General features: G+C 40.8%; 1 protein-coding gene across 7 annotated transcripts in view; it reads right to left on the bottom strand.

Annotated features, from left to right (window-relative positions):
- The window catches only part of ZNF462 (zinc finger protein 462), a 94,233-nt gene that overhangs the window by 12,210 nt on the left and 58,488 nt on the right, over positions 1 to 23,535 (bottom strand). For all 7 annotated transcript variants that reach the window (XM_030512514.1, XM_030512509.1, XM_030512512.1 and 4 more), the window contains 3 exons: positions 9,169 to 9,433; positions 4,651 to 4,787; positions 535 to 758 (listed from right to left, as the gene is read on the bottom strand). In XM_030512514.1, the coding sequence (XP_030368374.1) occupies positions 535 to 758; positions 4,651 to 4,787; positions 9,169 to 9,433 (626 nt within the window). The remainder of the gene's footprint in view (positions 1 to 534; positions 759 to 4,650; positions 4,788 to 9,168; positions 9,434 to 23,535) is intronic.

Here is a 23,535-nt window from a genome sequence, read left to right as displayed (position 1 = left end):
CCACAAAAACTCCAAAGCAGTCTTGACTTAGGACCTGGTTATACTTGCTGTTTATCTTTCCCTTGTTAAATATAAACAGGGATGTATTACCCTCTTTGTTATTAAAATATGCATGGCATGTCACTGCTGCTGAAGTTGCCAGAGCAATCTTATGTTGGAATCTCCTGCCTTTTAGAGAGGCCGAATCACACAGCCATAATATTGTTTCACAGCCTTTTCTCTTCCCCCTTTTTAAATAAACCTAGCATGCACAAGGGCCTTTTCCAGATAATCATACTCTGCAAACAACACTCTGATAATTCTGGTCAATCTGTACAGCTTTAGAAATCCTGAATTTTGAGTTTCCAAAGAAAAAAAAAGAAATAATAGAAAACAGAGGAAGAGAAGCCCAACATGGAATTAGTTTCCAGATTTGGGGAGGGAGAGGGGAAAAAATGCAATGTCAAGTTGGCTACTCAGAGTTTACATGCAAGTAAATTAATACAGCATTTGCAAAGAGTAGACTGCTACAAGTTAAAACTATTTGGATGTTACCTTGTGCTCATCTCGAAGGTGAGCATCCAGCTCCTCTGTGTGTTTGGTCTCATAGTAGCAGAGTTGGCATTTGTAAGGTTTCAGTTCATTGTGCTTCTCTATGTGCTGCTGCAAGCTCTCATCACTGGAGCAGGTAAAGGTACACTTGTCACAGCGGAAAACAACTCCCTGCAAGTACTTCGACAGTTTGGAACGGCAGACTTCAATGGGAACAACCCGCTCTTCTGTAGGGACAGGACAACATTCACTTAACAAACTTTATGAAATACCACCTGTCAACAGTTTGGGAACTACCACCGACACAAAGAGGAAGATCTACTGTATGGATATGCACGCCATCCTACAAAGGAATGGGAACTAAGCTGGACCAACACAAAAAAAACCAAAATACAACAATTCTTTCTTCAATGACAGGGTTAATCTTCCAAGGCTATAGATGCAGATCCTCATAAGTGTAACTGCTTATTGGGCGAAGAAGTTTGGAGTGCAGTTCTGGGGGCAAATGAGGCTCCGCCTGTTAGTCAGAGTAGCAAAGCCTGGGAATACAAAACCAGCTGTAAATCAGCCAGACCAAAAGTCCATTTTTTATTTCAGTACTTGACAGCAGCTAGAAACGTAACAAACAGGGAAGCTGCAAGGTGCTTCCCAATGCATCACCCTGCTGGCTCTATAAAAATTAAAGCTGGTATCCTCACCATCACACCTAAATCACTTCTGAAGTCCCTAAGGAATGAGAGGGTAAGCAAGGCAGCACCTTTTCCTGGAAGAGGCTGTGCAGTTCAGCCTAGGGCAGAAACCTCCCAACACACCCACAGCTTTCAGAAAGCTCGGATTCAAAATCTGCATACATGATGTACTGAAAATGCTCTTGCTGAGTTTTGAAACTCTTCACTTCTCAAACAAAGCACTGACGCTAAACAGAGCAGCAATTAATTTCATTCATTTGATAGAGCCAGAATCCGATGTGCATAACACTCACACACTGCAGTTCCCCTAGCTGTACGTGCAAGAGAAACCCTAAATTTGATCCTTCAGCTAAGGGTCACCAAAAGATCCTCATTTATGGCCTCCTGTTACTCAACAGACCTTTTGAACTAGAACACTGAAATTTAGTATTGTTACTGCTTATGAACTGCAGATTAAAGGAGGAGTTTGATTGCCTTCATGCAGGTTCATCCCTAACGACAGATTAAAACAAACAAATGAAAAAAACAGGCCTGAATTTCAGACTGTAGACATGGAGGCTAGAGGAATGTGAGACGCAGCAACCCACATATGGATCTGAGCCAATGTGTTCCTTTCTTTAGTGAGGAGGGTAATAGCATATCCAAGGACAACTACAGATACACAAATTTCCTTCGGGTTTCTAGAAGGTGGCAAAAGCTCCACAGTTCATTAACTTTTGGCCAATCCACATGCCACCACTGCTCACAAGACTTTTACTACAGCCTAACAAAATATTCCATCCTGCTCAGCTTCTCCTGAACACAAAAGTTGTCCTATCTCATAACTTCCTCCTTGGCCACTACAAAAAGTGAAAGTTTTCCCCAAAGCTATGCCTTTGAAAAAACCCTGTGGACTTGTAATTCTTTTCTACATCAACAACAGCTTCCCTAGCCATAAAGACACCAAGTTGTGGCCGCTCAGGGTGGTAAAAGGGGAGGGGAGAATAGGGTCTAAGAGACAACAGAATTTAAAGCTATGATTCTAAGGTCATAAGGAGACTTTTTACAAGATTTTTGCAGCTGTGCGCTTTTGAACTCACTGAAATAAGTGACACAGCTGGTTTCAAAAGTGAAAAAGTGAAGTTTTCAAAAAGAGAAATATTAATTAATATATTTGAAAATTCACTTTTCCTCTAGCACCTGGCACTGATTAAAAAACCTAAAACACGAGATGGTATAAACCTTTTTACCTACCAGTCTGGAGTAATGCAACATTCCTTAATTCACATTAGCAAAACCTATTATCTCACAATCACACACACACTCCCCAAATCAAAGGCAGCACAATAACACAAGAAAAGCAAAGTAAACATAAACATCAATTCTAACCCAAAGATGGCTTCTGTAGCCACTTATTAAGAGGGAAATATACTTTCCATTCAAGCACATACTGTTTCACCAAGGGTTAGGAGTGCAAAAACTTGGAAGTAATGTAAGAGTCATGTATCTGTAAACGTGTCTTTTTACACAGGAGGAACATTAACTATGAATGGATCGAATCCTTCACTCTTCATTTTACACACTGCACCACTCCATCTATCTCAAAACTAATGTTCCTAGACCACAGCTCAGGGCTATGCCCTTGTTTTACCAATGAAATGGCTATAAAAGAGGCAGGCTACCTCAGACTACATTCACCATCCCACAGTGTTTCTTTCAGTGTATGCTAAATCTTGCCAAAACTGTCTGCTTCAGCTGCCACATAATTAAACACAAGAGTAGAGGGGTTTTTAGCTGGATATATGCACCACAAAGGACTTCGAGGATGGACCCTATTTCCTTTATTACCTGGACACTTGATGGCAGAGAAAATCCTTGCTCTTCCTGCAGTTACCTTTGAGATTATCAGCTTTACATTAAAACTTCTTTTGCTCTGTTTTACCTCTCTATTATGTCCTTTGCTATCAGCTTTGTTTCAGCAGCACAAAGGCTTGAGGTTTGTTTTGTGCAACTGAAGCAACAGCTCTACGCAAGAACAGATCCACTGTTTCACTTACCTAGGAGGTAAGCATCTCCTTGCAATTGGCCAGAAACACCTCTGTACAGGCAGTACAGTTGCCTGAGCTCACGAAGTGCTCTTCCGCTTCTGCAACTGGGTATTTCCAGAGTCAGGTCTATGCATGACGGAAGACTCAAACTAAGCCCATCCAGTTCTCCCTCAGCCTGTCTATATGTATTTTAAAGGTCTGTCAGTATCCACGGGAGCCCTGGCACAGCCACAAAACAGAGCACACCTCGGCAGCACTTGGAACTGCATGGTCCCCGGCACAGGGGTTAACTAAATCCTCCACTCCTCTGAAGTGAGCTAATTCTGGAGTATTATCCTGAAGCTGGGCAAAATTGACACAGCAACACCTTCAAAGACAGGAATCAAAAGCTAAAGCATCTGCCAAACTCTTAGAACCAAATAAGGCAGCTTTGTAATGTGCTTTCTGAATCACTGACAGGTCATTTTTCCCAGATGTTCCCTCAGAATAAACCTGCTAGCAGATAGAAACTTAGGTGATCTCTGCCAACCTCACTGCTTTGGTACATGAAGGACTTTAAGCTACCAGCGTTGGAAAGTGGTATGTTACAAGAAATTATGATAACGCTTGTCACACCAGGATCTCCTCCAGGAAAAAGATGGCATGCAAAATTTGTGTTTGCTCACCACCCATACCCTACTGTGAAACTCTGCCCAACCTGCGAGCAGGCAGAGTGCCATCCCAACACATGGGTTTGGATTTCGGCAGCCGACAGACCATCTACAAGCATCAAGTGTGATAGCTATGGGCAGGAATCCCAGCTCAGAGAGCCCAAACAGCTGTCTCTTCTAAGCTAGCAAGCCTGCAGTTAATAGAAATCCCTAATCCTACTTCTAGCTGTCTTTAAAAAAAGGAGAGGTAAATATAGAAAAGCGGTCTTAAACAAAACCAAAAATATTATAATTCTTGTTTTGATTCAAAGACTGCTGAAAAGAAAAAATTCAAGTAAGTATTCAAGGGATATTTTGGGGCCTCTATGGTTAGTGATATACATTGTCACAGAGTTTATGATAGCAAGGCCTTTACAATAACAAGAACATAAGCAGGAAACAACTCTGGCCTAAATCAGAGTTGCAACTTTGGGCAACTTTTGCTAAACAGGTGTTTGATGATTGTTAACTTCTCTAGAGAAACAGCTTAAAAGCCATTTTAAAGTTGCACTGTTTCAGCACTGGCTGTGAATTTTACAGTAAATAAATAAGATACATCATTTAGCAATGAAACAAAAGATATTCAAGGTCTGATGACTTATTCAACATACTTGTCCTTGTGTACAGAGAGAGGAAAATTTAATGAAACCAGTCTGAAAGACAAGGGTGTTGTTCAGCAGTCCCCTCATCAGATACAGACGCAGATATTGTTACCTCTGTGCAGTACTATATGGTCAATCATGTTGCGTTTGTATTTGGTGTGATATAGGCAAAGAGGACAGCGAAGGTCTTTGGGTCCTTCCTCAGGAACTGCTGAATGCCCAGCTTCCACGTGCATAGTAAAAGCAGATCTGTGAAACAGGAGAGAGAGATGGAAGCAGTCAGAAGAGGTGTGCAGGGAACGATGAAGTGTCACAGCTCTATAAGAGATGTGTTGTGTAAAATGGTACAGATAGCTCTCAGCCGTATCTTCACAGTGCCACATGGCATTTCAGCAGGGCTACTCACATGAGTAACACATGAGCAGAGGTATTTGCAGGCTTGTATCCTCAAGTAACAAACACTGATTCTGACAAGATACTCTTTTGCATGAGTTGCTCTATAGTCACATTGCTATAGTTAAGATAGCAAAACAATTCCCATCTTTCATGCTCATTATTAGTCTTCAGGCTGAAATATTCAGTGTACTTTCTCTGGCAAAGATTAAATTTTTAGCAAGTTGAACAAAACTTATCAACTGTTCTGGACTTGTAGAAGTGAGGATAGACTTATTTCTGGAGGCAGATAACATCCTTAACCACCTCTGTCTTTGCAGGAAATGTCCAAAATCAGCTAAAATGTTAAGATCTGGGATACAAAACAGACTTGGGTTCACAGTAAGTTTGGCTCCGAGTAGTTAATTTTTAAAGCATCACCTATAAGGATCTGAAAACCCAAGACTAAGAATATGCTACTTATTATTGTAGAGGAATGAATGAATACTCCACAGTACTTTTACACACACAAAAAAAATCATGCTGGCATTACACTGGCTTCACACTTAAAAGCTGCAAGAGACACGCAAACAGAGGAAATTAAGTGTACACCTATAACCACAAGCTCAACAACTGAAATGAGAGGTGTCTGTAAACTTGGGGTGCTTGGTCATTTTTTCCTAAAGCAGTGGTAAAGCTTGCAAAAGCTAAGGACCTCGCCACACTGAACTAGAGTAATTAGTCTCTCTGAAGTTCTTCAAGACTCTTAGCTTGAACACAAAGCAACTTACTAAAGCAACTGGCTTTGGGCCCAAACCAGTGATCACTGAATTCTACAGGTGTATTTCTATCAACTTCAGTGAATCCTTTCATGCATTTAAGTTTCTATGGTGAGTTGAACAGGAGATTGGTATGGGCTTTTTGCCCCTCTCCCCCTTCTTAAAGACAGAAAACATGCTGGCTTCTCTGAAAGAAGCAAGACTTAATTCCTGAATGAGACATCACATGAAAGAACACTACTCCTTTATGCAACTATGAATACTTCTAAATATTGCCTGATTTCAAATTATTTTATTTCATCCAGGTAGAAGAAAACGGCATTTGCCAGATACGAACAGATTGAATGGACCTCGCAATTTCTAGATAAATAGCAATCAGAATTGTCCTGGGTTCAGCAGTAACAGTCATTTTACTGTTACAATAGTAAATTTCACCATTAGGGTAGCAAGGGCCTGAAGCAACAGAGCCTAGAGAAATATAACTAGAGGTTCCTCTTCTGTAGATTCTCTCAGGTTTGTGCTCAACATTTTGTTCAACAGAACCACTCCCCTTTATCCAGCCTTACTGCTTACTGTCACCAGTCTCCTAAGAACTTGGAGACATCAAACGTCAGCTCAGGGTGTTGTGCCTGGGTGTCCAGCATATCAGGAGGAAATGATGAACAGCACAGGTGCATATCCTTCCCTTACTGAACAGCAGCTAAAAACATGCACACACACAAACACACACGGCACTGAGTTTTTAAACTTTGCACATCTAATTGTATTTTCTGAAATGTCTCTATATGTCACCAGATATGCCAGAGAATACTTTCCATTTAACCTAGATAGATGGTGGGAGAAATAAAATTACATGAGAGAGGTTTCTTCAGAAAGATGGTATACATTCTCCTGTCTCCCTAGGACACCTGACTGTCCTATGCTTCATGCTGGTTGCACTATTATCTCTGCAGAGAAATTTTCACACTTGAGGATAAGGATAGCACTCTTATTGCCTATACTGAGGAAAAAGTACTACCTGTACCATTGCATTCAGCAAGTAACTTGGTGCCCTGCTGGACCTGCTGTTTGCAAACAGAGGTGGACTTGGGTGACGTGGTGGCTGGAGGCTGTCTTGGGCATAGCAGTCATGAAATGATTTGTGTTCAGTTCTTGGAGAAGTAAGGAGGGGCGTCAGCAGAACTGCTGCTTTGGCACTTCCAGAGGGCAGACTTTGGCCTGTTCAGGAGACTGGCTGACAGAGTCCCTTGGGAGGCAGTTTTGAAGGGCAAAGTGGTACGGGAAGGCTGGATGTTCCTCAAGAAGGAATTCTTAAAGGCACAGGAGCAGACGTCCCCATATGCCAAAAGATGAGCCAGAAGGAAGAAGACCAGCCTGGCTGAACAGAGACCTTCGGCTGGAACTCAGGGGAAAAAACAGAGAGTTTGTGACCTTTGGAAGAAGGAGCAGGAAACTCAGGAGGGCTATGAGGATGTTGTGAGGTTATGCAGGGGGAAGATTAGAAGGGCCAAAGCCCAAGTAGAACTAAATGTGCTTACTGCCATAAAATACAATAGAAATGTTTCTATAAATGTATTAGCAACGAAAGGAGGACTAAGGAGAATCTCCATCCTTCACTGGATGCAGGTGGAAACACAGTGACATAGGATGAGGAAAAGGCTGAGGTACTTAATACCTTCTTTGCTCCAGTCTTTAATAGTAAGACTAGTTGTTTTCTGGGTACCCGGCCCCATGAGCTGGCAGACAGGAACAGGGAGGAGAATGAAGGCCCCATAATCCAAGGGGAAATGGTCAGTGACCTTCTACACCTTAAACACACACAAGCCTAAGGGACCAGATGGATCCACCCAAAAGTACCGAGAGGGCTTTCCATCATTTATCAGCTGTGCTAGCTAACCAGAGAGGTCCCAGTTGACTGGTGCCAGAAAAGGTTATCGCCCAGATCATCCTGAATGCCATCATGGGGCGCATACAGGACAACCAGTTAATCAGGCCCAGTCAGCATGGGTTTAAGAAAGGAAGGTCCTACTTGCCCAACCTAATCTTCTATGACAAGGTGACCTGCTTAGTGGATGAGGGAAAGGCTGTGGATGTTGTCTGCCTAGACTTTAGAGAAGCCATTTCCCACAGCATCCTCCTGGAGAAACGCGCTGCTCATCACTTGGATGGGTGTGCTGTTTGCTGGGTAAAAAACAGCAAACAGCTGGATGCTGGTGCCCAGAGAGTGGTGGCAAATGGAGTTAAATCCAGTTGGCTGCTGGTCACAAGTGGTGTTCCCCAGGACCCAGTATTGGGGCCATTTCTGTTTAGTGTCCTTATCAATGATCTGGACAAGGGGATCGAGCGCACCCTCAGTAAATCTGCAGATGACACTAACTTGTGTGGGAGTCTTGATCTGCTGGAGGGTAGGAAGGCTCTGCAGAGGGATCTGGACAGGCTGGATCCATGGGCGGAGGCCAGTGGTATGAGGTTCAACAAGGCAAAGTGCCGAGTCCTGCACTTGGGCCACAACAACCCCATGCGATGCTACAGGCCTGCGGAAGAGTGGCTGGAAAGCTGCTTGGTGGAAAGGAGCTGGGGGTGCTGACTGATGGAGTTGAACATGAGCAGCTTGTGCCCAGGCAAACAAGAAGGCCAAGGGCATCCTGGCCTGTATCAGCAATAGCATGGCAGCAGGGCCAGGGCAGGGATCATCCCCCTGTACTTGGCACTGGTGAGGCCACACCTCGAATCCTGTGTTCAGTGCTGGGCCCCTCACTACATGACAGACATTGAGCTGCTGGAGTCTGTCCAGGGAAGAGCAACAAAGCTGGTGAAGGGTCTGGAGCACAAGTCTGATGAGGATCAGCTGAGAGAACTGGGGATGTTTAGTCTGGAGGAAAGGAGGGCCAGTGGAGACCTTATCGCTCTCTACAACTACCTGAAAGGAGGTTGAAGTGAGCTGGGGGTTAGTCTTTTCTCCCAAGTAACAAGCAATAGGATGAAAGGAAATGGCCTCAAGCTGAACCAGGGAAGACTGAGATTGAATATTAGGAAAAATTTCTTCACTGAAAGGGTTGTCAAGCATTGGAACAGGCTGCCCAGGGAAGTGGCTGAGTCACCATCCCTGGAGGTATTTAAAAGACATGTAGATGTGGTGCTTAGGGACATGGACTTGGCAGTGCTAAGCTAACAGTTGGAGTTTATGATCTTAAAGGTCTTTTTGAACCTAAATTATTCTATTTCAGTGATTCTAAAACCTACCGCAAGGACTTGCTCTGCTTTCGTGTGCAGCAGATGGTACTGCCTGTTGTAGGAGAGAGGAAAATGGATTACATGGATGCTGCTGTGATCTGGCATGGTATTTCCTATGTTCCTCTCCCTGGTCTGCAGTGGCCATGTTTCTGCTAGCTATAGCCAGCTCTCAAAGATCTCAGAAGTCTTTTCAAGTGCTAAAAAACCCTTTTGAGTTCAGTTTATCTGTTTTGCACAGTACTTACTTAAAGCCTGTATAAAAGGAACAATCTTTGCACTTGAAGAGTTTTTTCCCTCCATGTTTGTCACGGTAGTGACGCCGAATGCTCTGTATATAACCCGAGGAGAATTCACAAAATTCACAGTTAAGGATGGCTTCCGTTTTGTCCAATCCTGCAGCACTCCCAGAAAGTGGGATTGGGCTGATGTTGTTGTTGTTCCTGGCCAAAGCTGCAGACTGGTAGTGGTTCAACTGCTGCTGAACATCAGGAGGCTCAGAGTATGAAGAGTCTGTAGAGAAACAGAGGGAATTTGTTATTCCAGGTGGATCAACAAATCTAAAAAAGATTTAAGGCCTGCTCCAGCACCTACTGGCTCTTAGAGGGAGTTGATGAAGACGGTTATTAAATCTGCCAAAAGCTTTCTGAAGGGATTAAGAAAAAGAGGTGTGGCACCCCTTAATCTTATCTGATTGTGTTCTACAATTTAAATTGTGATGAGTATAAATTATGCATTTTAGATCTGATTTGGGGAGGAAAGGAATGACAGACCTAAATTAAGAGTCTAAAAAGAAGTCTGGGTTTAAGATACTTTTAATTTGTGAAGGTAAAGCACGTTAATCATACTGCCAGGTGTTTATGTGTTTGGTACATAAATTAGACCAGAGATTAAAAAAAATTATACTCTTCCCTATGCATTCATGCAATTATTTAAAAATCCCACATCAAAAATTAACTTTAGGTAAATTATACAATTTTACTTTATCACATTTGAAGCAGCCTACAAGAGGTAAATTCACTAGTTGATGATGTTTGAAATGAAGTCATTATTGGGAAAAAAAAATAAAATTTAATCATAAAACCCATAAAGCAAACTTCTAAACCACATTTCCTTAGAAGATGCTAAATTTTGCCATACTGAGAAAGAGATCTCTTTACATAAATGTGTCTGTAGACGTATCTCTTCAACAACCCAGCAAAACTGTCGCACCACTTTAATGGCATGTAGAGAGGCACACTCCAGAGATGTCTCAGTACTGAAACTGAAAACTATAATACTTTAGTTGGATTCCCCCCAGTCCCCAAAAAAAAGGAGGAGGGAGGGTGGTGTTGAACCTTTCCCAACACACTACTTGAATGTGGAGGTTGGGAATTCATTTGCTTTGTCCTATAAAACCCACAGCTGCCGATGAATGGCGCAAATGAAAGCAGACAAATAAAGCGCAGATGAATTTCAGTGTAACTTTCCTGAAAAGAAGACAAAAGGCTCTTGTCTTAAGCTTTCTGGAAGAAAGCGGGGGGTGGGGGGAACAAGGGGGGTTTTGGGGAGTTGGGATACAAACTGTACCAGCCACCTCCTGCTTTGATGGGTACTACATTTTCCAAATCTTAATTCCCCAAGGCTAGATATGTAGGAATTCTCTAACAGACATACTTGTGGGAACTTAGCACCATCCATTCTAACCAATTAGTACAGAGACACAAAAGGCAAACAGGCCCATATAGCACTCAGTGTGGGGACTTCTCCACCTGTCTTCAAGAGTAAAATACTTGCATTCTTTTCTCACCACCACAGAAGGGGGTTATGCATGCCTGAGAAATGAAAAACAATCTAAAAAAAACCAACAAAAAAAACCCCAAACACATAAACAAAACTCAGGCAGGAGATAAATGTCTCTGGGCTCCCCTGGCTTCATCACCTGGTGTGATGAAGCAAAGACAAAGACAGAGATATGAAAGATTTTGATAAAATGAATGCAATAGGTTTTGTTTTTTCCTATAAACTGAGGCTGGATTACAATGCAGCATTTATCACCTCTTGTGCATCACTCCTACAGCAGGTTTGCTCACCATGAGGGCTCACAGTGAGCTCCACCTGTTCAAATGTCAAGGCTTTCTTCTCCTTGTGTTTGAAACAGGATCCCCACTTACTTTACTTTGGCACTGGACAGGCCTGAGGAGATGCAGAAGTCTCTTCTCCCTCTAAGGCAGCAACTGTACACTCACCCTCTTTTGGAACAGGACCTTGAAGGCCAAAATGATGCATGGTTCAGAGCAGATTTGCTGACATGTATATCTGCAGCCTGATGTCTGGGCTACGGGGTTCAATGCTTCTAAAAGCTCAAAACACCATTAGAATTCCTGACAAGGACATGACAACCTAAAATAAGTTCATAGCACTGGAAACAGTACTTTTTGTATATGTACTATAAAAATTTCTTGTGGGGCACTGACTAAAGTCTAGTTTGTAGTTTATTGTTCCTTTTCTCAGGAAGAAGGGATCAAAAACTTCCATCACATGATCAAGGTTCCTAACCAAAACTTCAGTAATGCCCATTGCTAAGAAAGTTACAGGTCTAAAAATTACTATTTTCAGAACAAGTAAGTTTTCTCGTTGATTGGAAGATCTACTATACTTCAGGTTTTCTTACTTCTCCTGTTATCTGGTGTTTATTATTCCAGCTTTCAAACATTCAGATATTTACATACTTCTATGGAAACGGTACGTGAAAATTGCAAAAGTAGATAGCTACATGTCTATTGCCACAGACAAAACAAAGTACACGAAGTAGCTTTCCTTGTCATCAGGGACAGACAGAAACAAATTCTACCTTTAATATTTGAATTCTTACTTTCTTTCAACCAGGATTCATGCTGGTCACCTTACAATTTTTAGTACATTGCTCCATTACAATTAAGATAGTTAATTGTAAAAAGCCATGTGAAGAGCTCATTCATACAGAAAGTCTTACACTTTAACAATGGTAGCATGCATGTCCCTACTTCTGCCTGTGTATTCTTCCCCTTTTCCCTTGCCAAATGCTTTCATTATTTTGCAATCCTTCTGGAGTGCAAGATTTAGCACTTCCTGAAGAAAACCACCCAGGATTAACACATGTGTATAGGCCTTCTGTTGGTTTCTGGGAATCAGTTTGCCAGACAGCTATCCTAGCATGCAGGTGCAACGCAGCTTCACAAGGAACACTTCGGACAGAATCCAAAGCCGACTAAAGGCATGGGAGGTTTTCCACCGACTTCTGCAAACCACACTTTTTCATCTCCCCTCCAAAACCAGTGAAGGCAGTGGAAAGAGAGCTACTGACTTGAGTTTGCTTCCAAATACGCATTTTAGCACACAGCACAGAATGCACTGCCAGCAAATAAGAAACAGATGATGGGGTTGAGGTTTTGGATTTTTTATTTTTCAAAAGCAGTACCTAAAAGAAGGACTAGGGAGACAAATCCACAGCCAAGGAGCAACAGCACTGCCTTAAACTGACAGAGTACTTCTACATGGGCACCTTCTCTAACGCTGTTGAAAGAGTAGGCTGAAGTTTCAAATGGCTCTGCATGTACTTCAGTGCTAGGCTGAATTTGTATGTTGCTGTTGACTGAGTATTGTACTCAGTCAACTCAGTATTGTACTCAATTGACTGAGTATTTTGCACTTATGCAAGCCTTGAGCTGCTGTGCACCAAACTGCTGGACACCTTTTGGCGGTGTTGCTGCAGCAAGAGGATGCCTGGATGTAAGAGTAGAAAAAGAAGGAGGAAGAGAGCAGAGCTTTTCCCTCAGAAGTGATCAACAACTGAGTCATGGCTGTACACAATGCAAGTTCTAGCTCAGTCTTCTTCCTGCACCCCAAGCATAGGCAGTTGGGAGCACTCTAGGAAAGCGTCAACCACCTTGGCCTGGAGCAGGAACGGGGTTCTAACTATTCATGTCTGAAAAAAGTAAAATGGCCTTAGAAGCCTACTTCAAAATCAGAAATCAGAAGAAAGACTTTAAAATAAGCAAAGGGAAGAGATAAGAAAATTTGTGTTATGTAAAACAAGAAAACACAAAGGTGAAGAAAATTAGGAAAAATGAAACACCAGGAAGTACTGATTACACGTTAAGAAACAAATTGGCATTTTTTTCTTTTAACTGTCTTGAGATAGCACAAGAAAATAAAGCATGTTCATATATGCAATGCAAGTAAAGAAATCAGAATATTTATCCCTGACTGATTTAAAACAAAAAAACAAAAAAAGCCCACACCAAAAAGACGAAGATCCATTTTTAGAAGTAATTTTGTCCAAAATGAATGGAATGACTTTGCTGTTCAACTCCAAAAGCAAGGTAACAGCATGGAATGATCTGACACAAGAGGTAGGACACCTACAGTCATGCTAAGAGGCAAAAATTAACAGTAACTGATGTAGTAAAGCCTGGAAGAACAGCACCGATGCCGCGAATGTCAATTTTGAAATTTTCACATAAAACATCTACCTACAGACTACCTGCAGAGGAAGAATAACAAGGCTAGCAAGTAGTAATATCTGCCAGCACCTATGGATTTAAAAGACCACAGAATCTATGCTCAATATACAACAGCATTCCCATATCCAAATGACTAGCTGAAAGGAAAGCAGTAGAAATGACTGTCCACATGGTGAGTCACCCACACAGCCCTATCTAAATTACTATTGCAGGCTGATAATAATACATAAATAAGTCTCACAGTGTCTCTGCATGGAGTGAAAAGAGACAGTATTTCCTGAGTGCCTAAAACACTTAAATGCCTCGTAAGTGATGTTGCCACACTGAAAACTTTTATTCAGAGTACAGACATAAAGCCTGGCACAATGAGTCTGTAGACAGTTTTAGAAGTTACTACCTCATTCAAAAGAGCATTCACAGTCTCCACTAAAACACAATGCAATGCAATGTAACGATGAAAATGCAGCTTGATACACACCTTCATACCCTGGGATCATACACTGGGGAAAAAACGTACAATGAAAACCAACTACAGAAGCAAAAACCAAAATCCAAGTTTTCACGGATGCTCTGCAGCATGTAACAGGTTTCAGACATCTAAAAGAAGAAAACTTGGGATTTTTTCAGAAGAAAAAAGTAATTAAAGATTCTGATCTGGATACATAAATTTACTGAGAAATCAAATGTTTTTGTTATTTGTAAGTATTTTCAGAGCTATCAATAAACGTATACACAACAGAAAAACACACTAAAACAAGACATCTAAACAAGATGACAAGAAGTACATCTGGACTCGTCTAAGTAAGAGACACGGAGCAGCAGTTCAGAAACCAGAGGAAAAAGTACCGATTAAAAGAAAGAAATCAAACCATTGCTTCATCCTTTTAGAGTGAACAGAACTAGATACATCTAATAGATGTATTTGAAGGCCTGCACAATGACGGATAAGGATGGAAGGAGAAACACTGTTTGCAAAAAGCAAGTGTTTGAGTACACTGGAAAGCAAGCTTGTTGCATTTGCAAAGTGCTAATAAATGAATAGGTCAATAAGCTGAAGGAGACAGGGGGTGATAAAAATGAAGACACCACACTTTCCTGTACGTCCATACTGAAATATCAATCAAAGTCAAAAGAGAAGTGCATCTGTAGGACAAATGAAATCAGGAATGGGGATGTTTGGCTCCTAAATCAGAAAAAACCAAAGAGAATATAAAAATAAAATTAAAAAAAAGGTTTAAAAATGCCTTGGGGGGGGGGGGGGGGGGGGAATGTAGTAACAATACAGGCCTAAGACATTATGAATCTGTGAGAAAAAGAAGAGATTAATAAGAAAATATTTGGAGTTATATTTAATTTTCTCTTAAGTCATTCACATAAAGAGAAGATTTCTATTAAGAATGACAGAAAAATTCCAAGCAATTAAGAAAAGAAGCAGACAAACGGTTTCCTCTGGAGAGAAACAGATTTGTGAAACCAAATCAAGATGCAATACTATACTAAAAAATATCAACAAACACAAAATATATGGCCAAAAGCACAGAGGATTGAACTAATAATAATTATCATTTTTAAAGACGTAAGATAAGTCTAAGAGTGGAATCTACGAGATTTAGGAACATAATCACTTCTGAAATTCAATGGGACTCAAAATTACTAGCTCACTGAGTTTAGGATAGCATATAGTCATGAATGGCAACAGCTTGAAGAGTGGGAAGGTGGCAAAGCAGGGTGTCATACAAAGATTGTCAAGACTACAAACATTTGTTCACTTTATGCCATGCAGCACTGACCTGGAAGGAAGATATTATGTGGGAGGATGAAATGTTCTGGCAATAAATTAAGCTGAGGGGAGGGGAAGACAGAAGAAGCCAAGATTCAGAGGGTTGCAACAAAACGTTCATGAAGAAGCTTAGGGAATGATACAGTATAAGGAAGTTTTATTCATTGCATGTTTAAAAACAGAATATGAACCTACTCCTCTACCCAAATTCTGATTTCTACTAAAGAACCTTTACATTGCTAGGATGTTGTGAACAAGATGTAACAGAAACAAACTTTGTGCCCTTGTTCACACACTCCAAAAGACAAAAGAAAAGAGTAATCACAGAGGAAAGAAAATAAAGCCCTAGAATAAAATTGCCATTTAAAAGATTTACACCAATCAATCAACCAACTGACCAACCAATAATCCCAAAATCTAAAAACCTTGTTGGAGGAATTTATTTCAGCAATATCTGTAAAGGTCATTTTTTAGATCATTTTGGACTAGCTTTTGTGAGAAAGATATTATGTATACCTAAGGCTCAGAAGAGGGCAACCGGAAAGATATATGGACTATGCAATCTTGTTTATTTAAGAGGTGAGAAACTATATCCATGTTTTCTAATAACTTTGAATTCCCTTTTGAGTTATGTGCACACCTATCTCTGAATGGAACTGACACAGAATGTCAGTTCCACTGTGCAGCTTTTTCATAGAATTATGGAACGTTTTGGGTTTGAAGGGATGTTGAAGATCATCTAGTTCCAAGCCCCCTGCCATGGGCGGGGACACCTTACACTAGAGCAGGTTGTTCAACCTGGCCTTGAACACTGTCAGGGATGGGGCAGCCACAGCTTTTCTGGGCAACCTGTGCCAGTGCCTCACCACTCTCACAGCACGAAGTCCTTAGTACTTCTGTGCTAATACCAACACTAATTTCAAAGTGACATAAATTTCATTGAAGAAGAAAACGATAAATAATTTTATCATCTGAATTCCATAACACAGAGAAAGTCTCATACTAATGCCTACTGAAGAATCTTCACAGCTGAGATCAAGGAGAAAGTGGCTATAATACTCTGTAAGATGACACAAAGGAAATCAGTATGAATTGTGTAAGACTTAGGAAAGAGTAATATAATTAGTGAAATAAGTTATACTATATTATTTCTATCAGAAGAAAAGTATCAGTCCAAGATCTTCCCATGCCTTCCTGGTTTTGAGTATCCAACACTACTAGGAATTCCTATTAGCATTAGCTTTCAAGATAGGCACAACATGGTCATGAACATTGCCCAATTACCCTGCTCTGCTAATACTATGATTTGGAAGTGTTGGTTTTTAAGGGTTGAGAAACACTACATCATATAGCCATTTAATTTCTAGTTATCCCTTCTTTTCATGTGTCCTCCCCACAATAAAGTTTTTGCTGGCCTTCAACTCAATTTAGCTTTCTTGAAGTTCTTTAGGTGACTGGGTCACTTATTAGTCATGTTTATACCGCACACAACCCTCTCACTATGAACTAGGCTCTTTCAGTAGCTGCTCTACCACTTGCAACCTTTGCAACATCAGTGCCAAGCCACTAAAGCTTTTTAACCCCACAGGTTGCTTTGCCCATTGCTGTTTTTTCTTATAATACAAAGATGATGCATGGAAATGCATCATGTTTCCCTGGCTCTGGCATTCACATGATTTCACCTCTGTTTACCCACTGCCTTCTGTGGTATTGCAAGCTGAGAATCTGCTGCCATGCTCCCTGATCTCCTTCTCATTTTTAAGAGCAATTAATTTTTTGGGAGCACTCCACATTTCCTTCTCTGTTGCTCTGGCCTTTTACATATTTGTATTAATAAACACACAGAGCCACAAATATGCTGCTGTCACCTAAATGCTCACTTGCCTCTGAGCTTGAAATGAAGAGGGGAAAGAAATACAGCTTCATCAAGTGCTACATTTTTGCATTCTGCTTTAAAACTAGCCCTAAAATTTCAGTGACGATATATGAGTACTGAGGATCCATTCTAATCATAGAGCTCAGGAACTTATAGTTTGTTCTGGAGATCTCCAGCATTCACCTTGACATCATTCTTCTCTTCCTCCTCCTCCTCCTTCTCCTTCTTCTTCTTCTTCTTCCTATTACTACTGCCAACAGAAAGGCCTCATCTCTACCATCAGCTCTGAGCTCAGATCAATTTGGGCAGTATTTTTAAGCACTGGTACCAAAATGTAGTAACAATGTCCCTCAAAGAAGAAATAAAACCAGCTACTTAAACACCGAACTTTGGGCCATCAACTATGATGATGACATATGTCCACTTCAACAGGGCGAAAATGAGCAGAAGAGTTTTACCTCTTCATCAAGCACCAAATCCCTCTAGCAGGTATTAGATCAACAGAAAGTAACTGGAGTCTCAGGGGACAGGCAGAATATCAGTTAGCTTACACAAGAAGGCTACTGACTTGTGGGAATGATAGCTCGCAGAAATGCTCTCTTGCACAGCACTGGTCAAGCCCTACTATGTATCCCTTTACAGCAATAGAATCTTTTTTATCTGTATAGAGTGATCACAAATTCCAGGGACAGCAGTAGCACATGACAGCTAACAGAGCATCCCTACCACTTCATCCTCTATACTGCACACAAAAATCAGAGCCCAAAGCAAGCAAACACCTCAGGTAAAAAATCAACAGGAGTCTAGATATGCTTCTTTCTTCCCCCTGTGGATGCAATCAGATCATTCCCATCTGCCCAGAAGGAATCCAGAAGATGTTTCTTCCTTCATTTATTACTTTATCTACCCAAACAACTTATTCTGTCTTCTCTTCACCCTAGGCAAGTCTTTCAGTATCACAGCAATCCCATCGCAGCAGGCTGGCCAAATCCATACAAAGACTGACAGCAACCTTCTCCCAGCTGCATGAGTTCCTGTCTCCACCCTGCTGAATCTCAATTTTGTGATTACCCATTCAGTTCAAGCACAAAGAACTCAGGAGCAGAAGAAAGCACAAAGAACAGCAAGCTGAGTCCCGTCATCCCTGCCCCGAGTACAGCCAATGACAGAATAAACACCTCCCTCTGTTCCACTAGCCACAAAACTCTTCTCAACATGCTGTAGGAAAAGGCCAGAAGCCAAACAAGTATACACCAGTGGAAGAGAGCTGCCGAGAACAAGGTCATCCCCAGCGTCCTAGGTCCTTGAAACAGTGAGGAGTTTGTTCAGTAAACTTCGAGGTGAACAAGCCCTGCACTTGTTCCACCAGTCCCTGCCAATCTGATGCAGGAGAAAAGTTCTCATCTGATCCAACATCTGATAACTAGTTTAACACTGACCACAAGAAGTAAGGCACACCAACAAATACTGTAGAGTTTTAACAAGCACTGGCAGGCAGTCTGGCCACTGTGAGAAGGAAAGATAGGCAAAATCTCAGTAGAAAGCAGAAACCTGGTCTAGGTTAAAGAAAGAAGGAACACAGGTGGGGAGAAAGAAAACAGCCTGCAAGGAAGAAGGGTTAATCTCATACTTCAAAGTTAGCATGCAGCATTTCTACTATGGGGCACAAAAATAGAAAAACAGGCAGGACAAGTAGACAGCTTTTTGCAGCCTGACTGTAACTACAAAAGCAGAAGCATCTTTTGTTCTTCAGTGTGCAGATCACCATCTTGCATCCTTCCAACTCACCTTGCAATTAAAGCAACTAATTATTGAAGCTTTGCCTGAATTTGCCCTGCAGTCATTACTGGCTCCCTGCCTCCCCCATTAAAAAACAGCCAAATAAAAGGGTCTCAAACTTCAGAAGAGTGGGGTTCAAACCCCGCTCCCCAAAAAAAGCTCAAATGCCAAACTAAATATATTCTGCTCCAATACAAGATTTCTGAACTGTAAGGATTCTGACCCCTGTGGTCTTCCCCAAACATGAACAGCCATAACACACTAAGACACAGTAGCAACAGTGAGAAGGAACCAGCATCAAAGGTGAAGAGGACAGTCTTAGGAATTTTCTGCCCTGATTGGAAGGTGAGAAGAATATCCCTTAATCAAGAGCAACAGTGCAGATGAATAGAAATAAACAAGTCAGCCACAAACTATGGTATGGATTAAAAAATAAAAATAAAATAATCGGGGTAGTATGTCTGAGCATACGGAAAGTTTGATTCTCTTCTGAAAGGTGGAAGGAAGAGGGAGATGCGTGGATCACTTTAACAATCCTGCCTCATTGGCACCAGCTGAGAAGATTTTGTTGAAAAGGCTCCTTGCATCTCTCTGTTCTCCTCTCATTCTGCTACTACATGAAGTTGCTTTAGTAAACCTGCTAAATGCCCTCTGCACCCCTCAGAATTTCATCTGTCAAGCAGTACAGAAAACACACATCCCGTTAATGCATTATCCATTTTGAAAAACTGTACAGAAAGGGGAAGGGATTTACAATTATTCAACAACAGTCCCAGAAAACAAGACTTAATCAAGCAGTTTTGTACCCAGCCTGACTCTGGCAAAGCAAGCAGATATATTTATATTTCAGCCTCTACATGAGGCAAAGTTCTTTTCCACTGGCAAAGACTAAAGTTCAGAAAAAGCTGGAACAGGGCACTGGGTGTTTCACTTAGCAGTTTTCAAAACATTTGCTGCTGCAAGTAATGAAATTTAATGAAGATGTTGACATACCATGTACTGGGAAACTCAAAAAATCTTCTAGTTCTGACCCCGCGTGTGTTTTGTGATGTGTGCTGGTATTAATGATAGATCCCGTTTGGTTTGCACAACAGTGAAAAGCATTATTGAGCTTCAAGGGCACACACAAAGTGTGCTGCTTTTTACATTTCAGGAACTGGTTACCACTAAAAAGAAATGAGCTTGTACCATACCAGCATGACTGAGAAGACATTAGAAGCCACATCCAGGTCTGTCTAATCTATCACTTGCACTTCACTGTTTTGACAATTCAATAATCTTAATCAGTAACATTAAAAAACTATTATTTCAAATTAGTGCACACAGTCATGATCAAACTGTTTTATGAGGCTTCAAATCTGCCAGCTATATGACTAAAGAATAGTACTTCATTCTACAATACAGTTAGGCCAAAGGGATTATTTTCACAAAATAAAGAGTGACTCAAAAAAGCAGTAGTACTAGCCAGAGTAATTTAGGGCAAGTATTTTACACACTTCCAAGAAGTTTTTGCTGAGAGTGAAGTCATAACATGAAACAGTTTATCAATCTATTGAGTTGTTCTGCTTCATAGTCTGTATGATGATAAGCTGCTCTCATAGATTTCTAAGTTTACAAGACGAAGGCAGTCTACCACCTCCACAGGCTTTGAATACAAGCAAACGTGTAACACCAGGAATTACACCAACAGTGCCTGTGGCTATGTGCTTTCTCCTTAGCTGATGATCACTTTGCAGATAATGACTGCTACTTCTATTCCTGTTTTCTAATGTTCAGTCATGTAAATTTTGTGTCTTCACTTTGCTTCCAACTCCTCCTTATTGGAAGAGACAGTAGTCTTTCTATGTTACGCCTAGACAATGGATTGTGGGATTCCATTGTCTTGCACTCAAGCCATCAGCAACAGAGCTGACCCTGCACAGCGCAACACTGGAAACCCTTACCTGTGTCACATACTGGCCCACAGGATGACAGTGCCATCAGTAAATCCATAAAACCTTTCTGGGCAGAGATTAACATGAAATTAAGTTCTGATTCTCATGAAGACTGTGAAAGGACATCTTGTTACCGGACTCACCCAATCCTTCTAGCAGTTTGAGATATTTCAATTTACACTGTATTTTTACTGTATAAGTAAATTATCAAAAGTGTTAAGCCACATTTCAGTGTAAAGGGCAAATAAGTAAGTAAATCCAAACAGACAAACAAGCCAACTACACAGATGCAAATAAATAGTCAACCACCACCATTTCTTTCTTGCAAGAAGAAAAATACCTGTAAGCTATTGGGACAGCAAAAGAACATTGTACCACAGTGGCAGCCTTATTATTTCAACGAGAGCTGGACACCACAAAATATTCAGCGCTTTTCTGATACACAAAACAGAGAAAAGTTGCACTTGTGATTAATATTTGCTGTTTTATGTGGCTGTTTGTTTGTAAAATACCCCCCCAAAAAAGACATCATCATCACCCCCTCAAAAAGCAAGTGCTTTGAGTCTAATTATATTAGGATACACTGAAAACAGGTTCCTTACTTGCCAAATATTGCCTAACACTCAAAGAGAGGTAGGATACAAAAAGCAGCATTTTCCAATGATGTCTCTTACACCATTTTCCAATGATGTAAGAAGGCCTTCTCTGCTGACTCACAGAGACTGACACAAATACCTTACACTACTGTGCTGAGAGAGGCATACATACAAGCACTGAAGTAGTTATTATGCTTTCTAACAACAATATGGTTGCCAACGATGGGCCCATCTAAAATGTTCAGCACCCACTCTTCTTTAACTTCACTTCCACGAAAAGTATGTCAAGCAACCAAAACATCTCCAGGATACACAGTTGAACACTTCAGATATGCTTGCTCCTACCAACACAGAACTAAAAGAGATGACTCTCAGAAATTTAAATATATTCACATCTTTTAGTGAATGGATCAATCTAAAAGAACAAAAGAAATATTCTAAGAAAGGCCCCTCAGGAAACATTTTCTGCAGGGAATAAAAGCATCAGCAGACGTTCTACTGGGCTGTTGTCCCAGAACAGTTCTATTCAGACATGCACTCCCTACTACGATTCGGTACCCTTTTCCCTTTTCTTTTTACAGGGTTTGACAATTGGCAAAATGAGTTCTAGCTCCTCAAATCTCCCCCAAGTCATCCTGCTCTATTTCCTACTCCAACCACAATATTCATCTGCAGACAAGAACAGAACCCTTCTGCAACCATTTCAATTATACTAGCCTGCTGCATACCTACCAACCTAAAAATCAAATTCATAACAATGTGACACAGCCTTTTGCCTTTCACCACAGCCGTAATTCAATTTTGCATCCCCAGTGAATTAACTTGATCACAGCCCGTGCTGAAGGTTATTTGTACACATTAACACATGCAAAATCCAACTACGCTACATTATGTGAGCCCCACTTACTATTGGCTCCAGCTAGACATAATAGTGCCCATCAAACAAACCTGCATTTTCTATTATTGAGACCAGTCTTTTATCTAGTCCTACACATTACCTGTAACTTGCATGTCTAGGGCACAGGGACATTGATTTATTCCTTTCTAAAACCCAAAAATGAGTAATGTCGTAAGAGCACCAATCATTAACCTGATCTATGGCCAACTTCCTAATGTAAAAAAATTACTTAAAAGAGGTTATTCCTTCCTTAAGTAAGGCTGAAAATGTTAACATGATTATTATAACACCTGTACTCTTCTGACTAGCTCCCCAGTGGGTGGCTTCTATTATTGTCAAAGTGACTTAAACATTAACCCTGTTTAAAGATGATCAAGCTAACTGGGAAAATTTCTGCCTTGGTTTCAGGCTGCAATACAGATCTAGGTAACAGAGTCAATCTCATGAAATACTTTTGTTAACAGAGTCATCATTTTATGTATTTTTAGGAGGAGTTCCTTAAAGGCTGTAAAATTATCTTCTACAGAGATCTGCACTTGAATTTTAACTCCATTAATCATGACTTTGAGCTTCTGGGATAAGCAAAAAAAAAAAAAAAAAAAAAAGGGAGAATAAATAAACCAGTCTTCCCAAATTCAAATATTGTCCTTCTGTATCTTTTAACACACTCAGAAAGACTAGGACAGCCCCTGAAAATTATTCTCTACTTCTTAGTCAGTAATGGAACTTTTTAAAGAAAAAAAAGCAATAAAAAAACGGCAAAATGCATCACAAGAGGTACTGTGCTTGCTGGATTAGTTAAAGCTAGCATTAGCAAAAATACAAGCTCAGTTAGTAAGTCTTCACTGCACTGTTGCAGACAACCCTTTGACAAAAGGTAGTGTGAGAGCAGCTGGCCAAAATCTTTTCATCAAGATTCTAATTCTGACCCCAGAAATGACTTGCTGAACCACAAAAATACTATTCACGTCTCTCTCTTCCTTCAATAAAGTATTTCTATGCTGATTTTTTTTCTTTAAATTCCTTCCTGCCATTTTCTGAACTTATTTCTTATCTTTCACTCTTTCTCAATTCACACATTTTCTGGTGAGAAGGGAAAGAAAGGAAAATGGGAGGCCAAAAATGCTGCAAAATGGTTACTGATAATATTTACCTCCCATCCTCAGTTTGCCAGTAACCTAAGCAAAACAGCAGCAACAAAAAACCTTCAGAACATTCCAAAGTTCAAGAAAAAAGGTATTTGTTTTCCTTCTTCTAACATGCCCTCC

Source organism: Strigops habroptila, chromosome Z, assembly GCF_004027225.2.
Source record: "Strigops habroptila isolate Jane chromosome Z, bStrHab1.2.pri, whole genome shotgun sequence".
Lineage (NCBI taxonomy): Eukaryota > Metazoa > Chordata > Aves > Psittaciformes > Psittacidae > Strigops > Strigops habroptila.
Note: the sequence above shows the minus strand (reverse complement) of the source record. Positions and strands in the feature narration are given on the sequence as shown.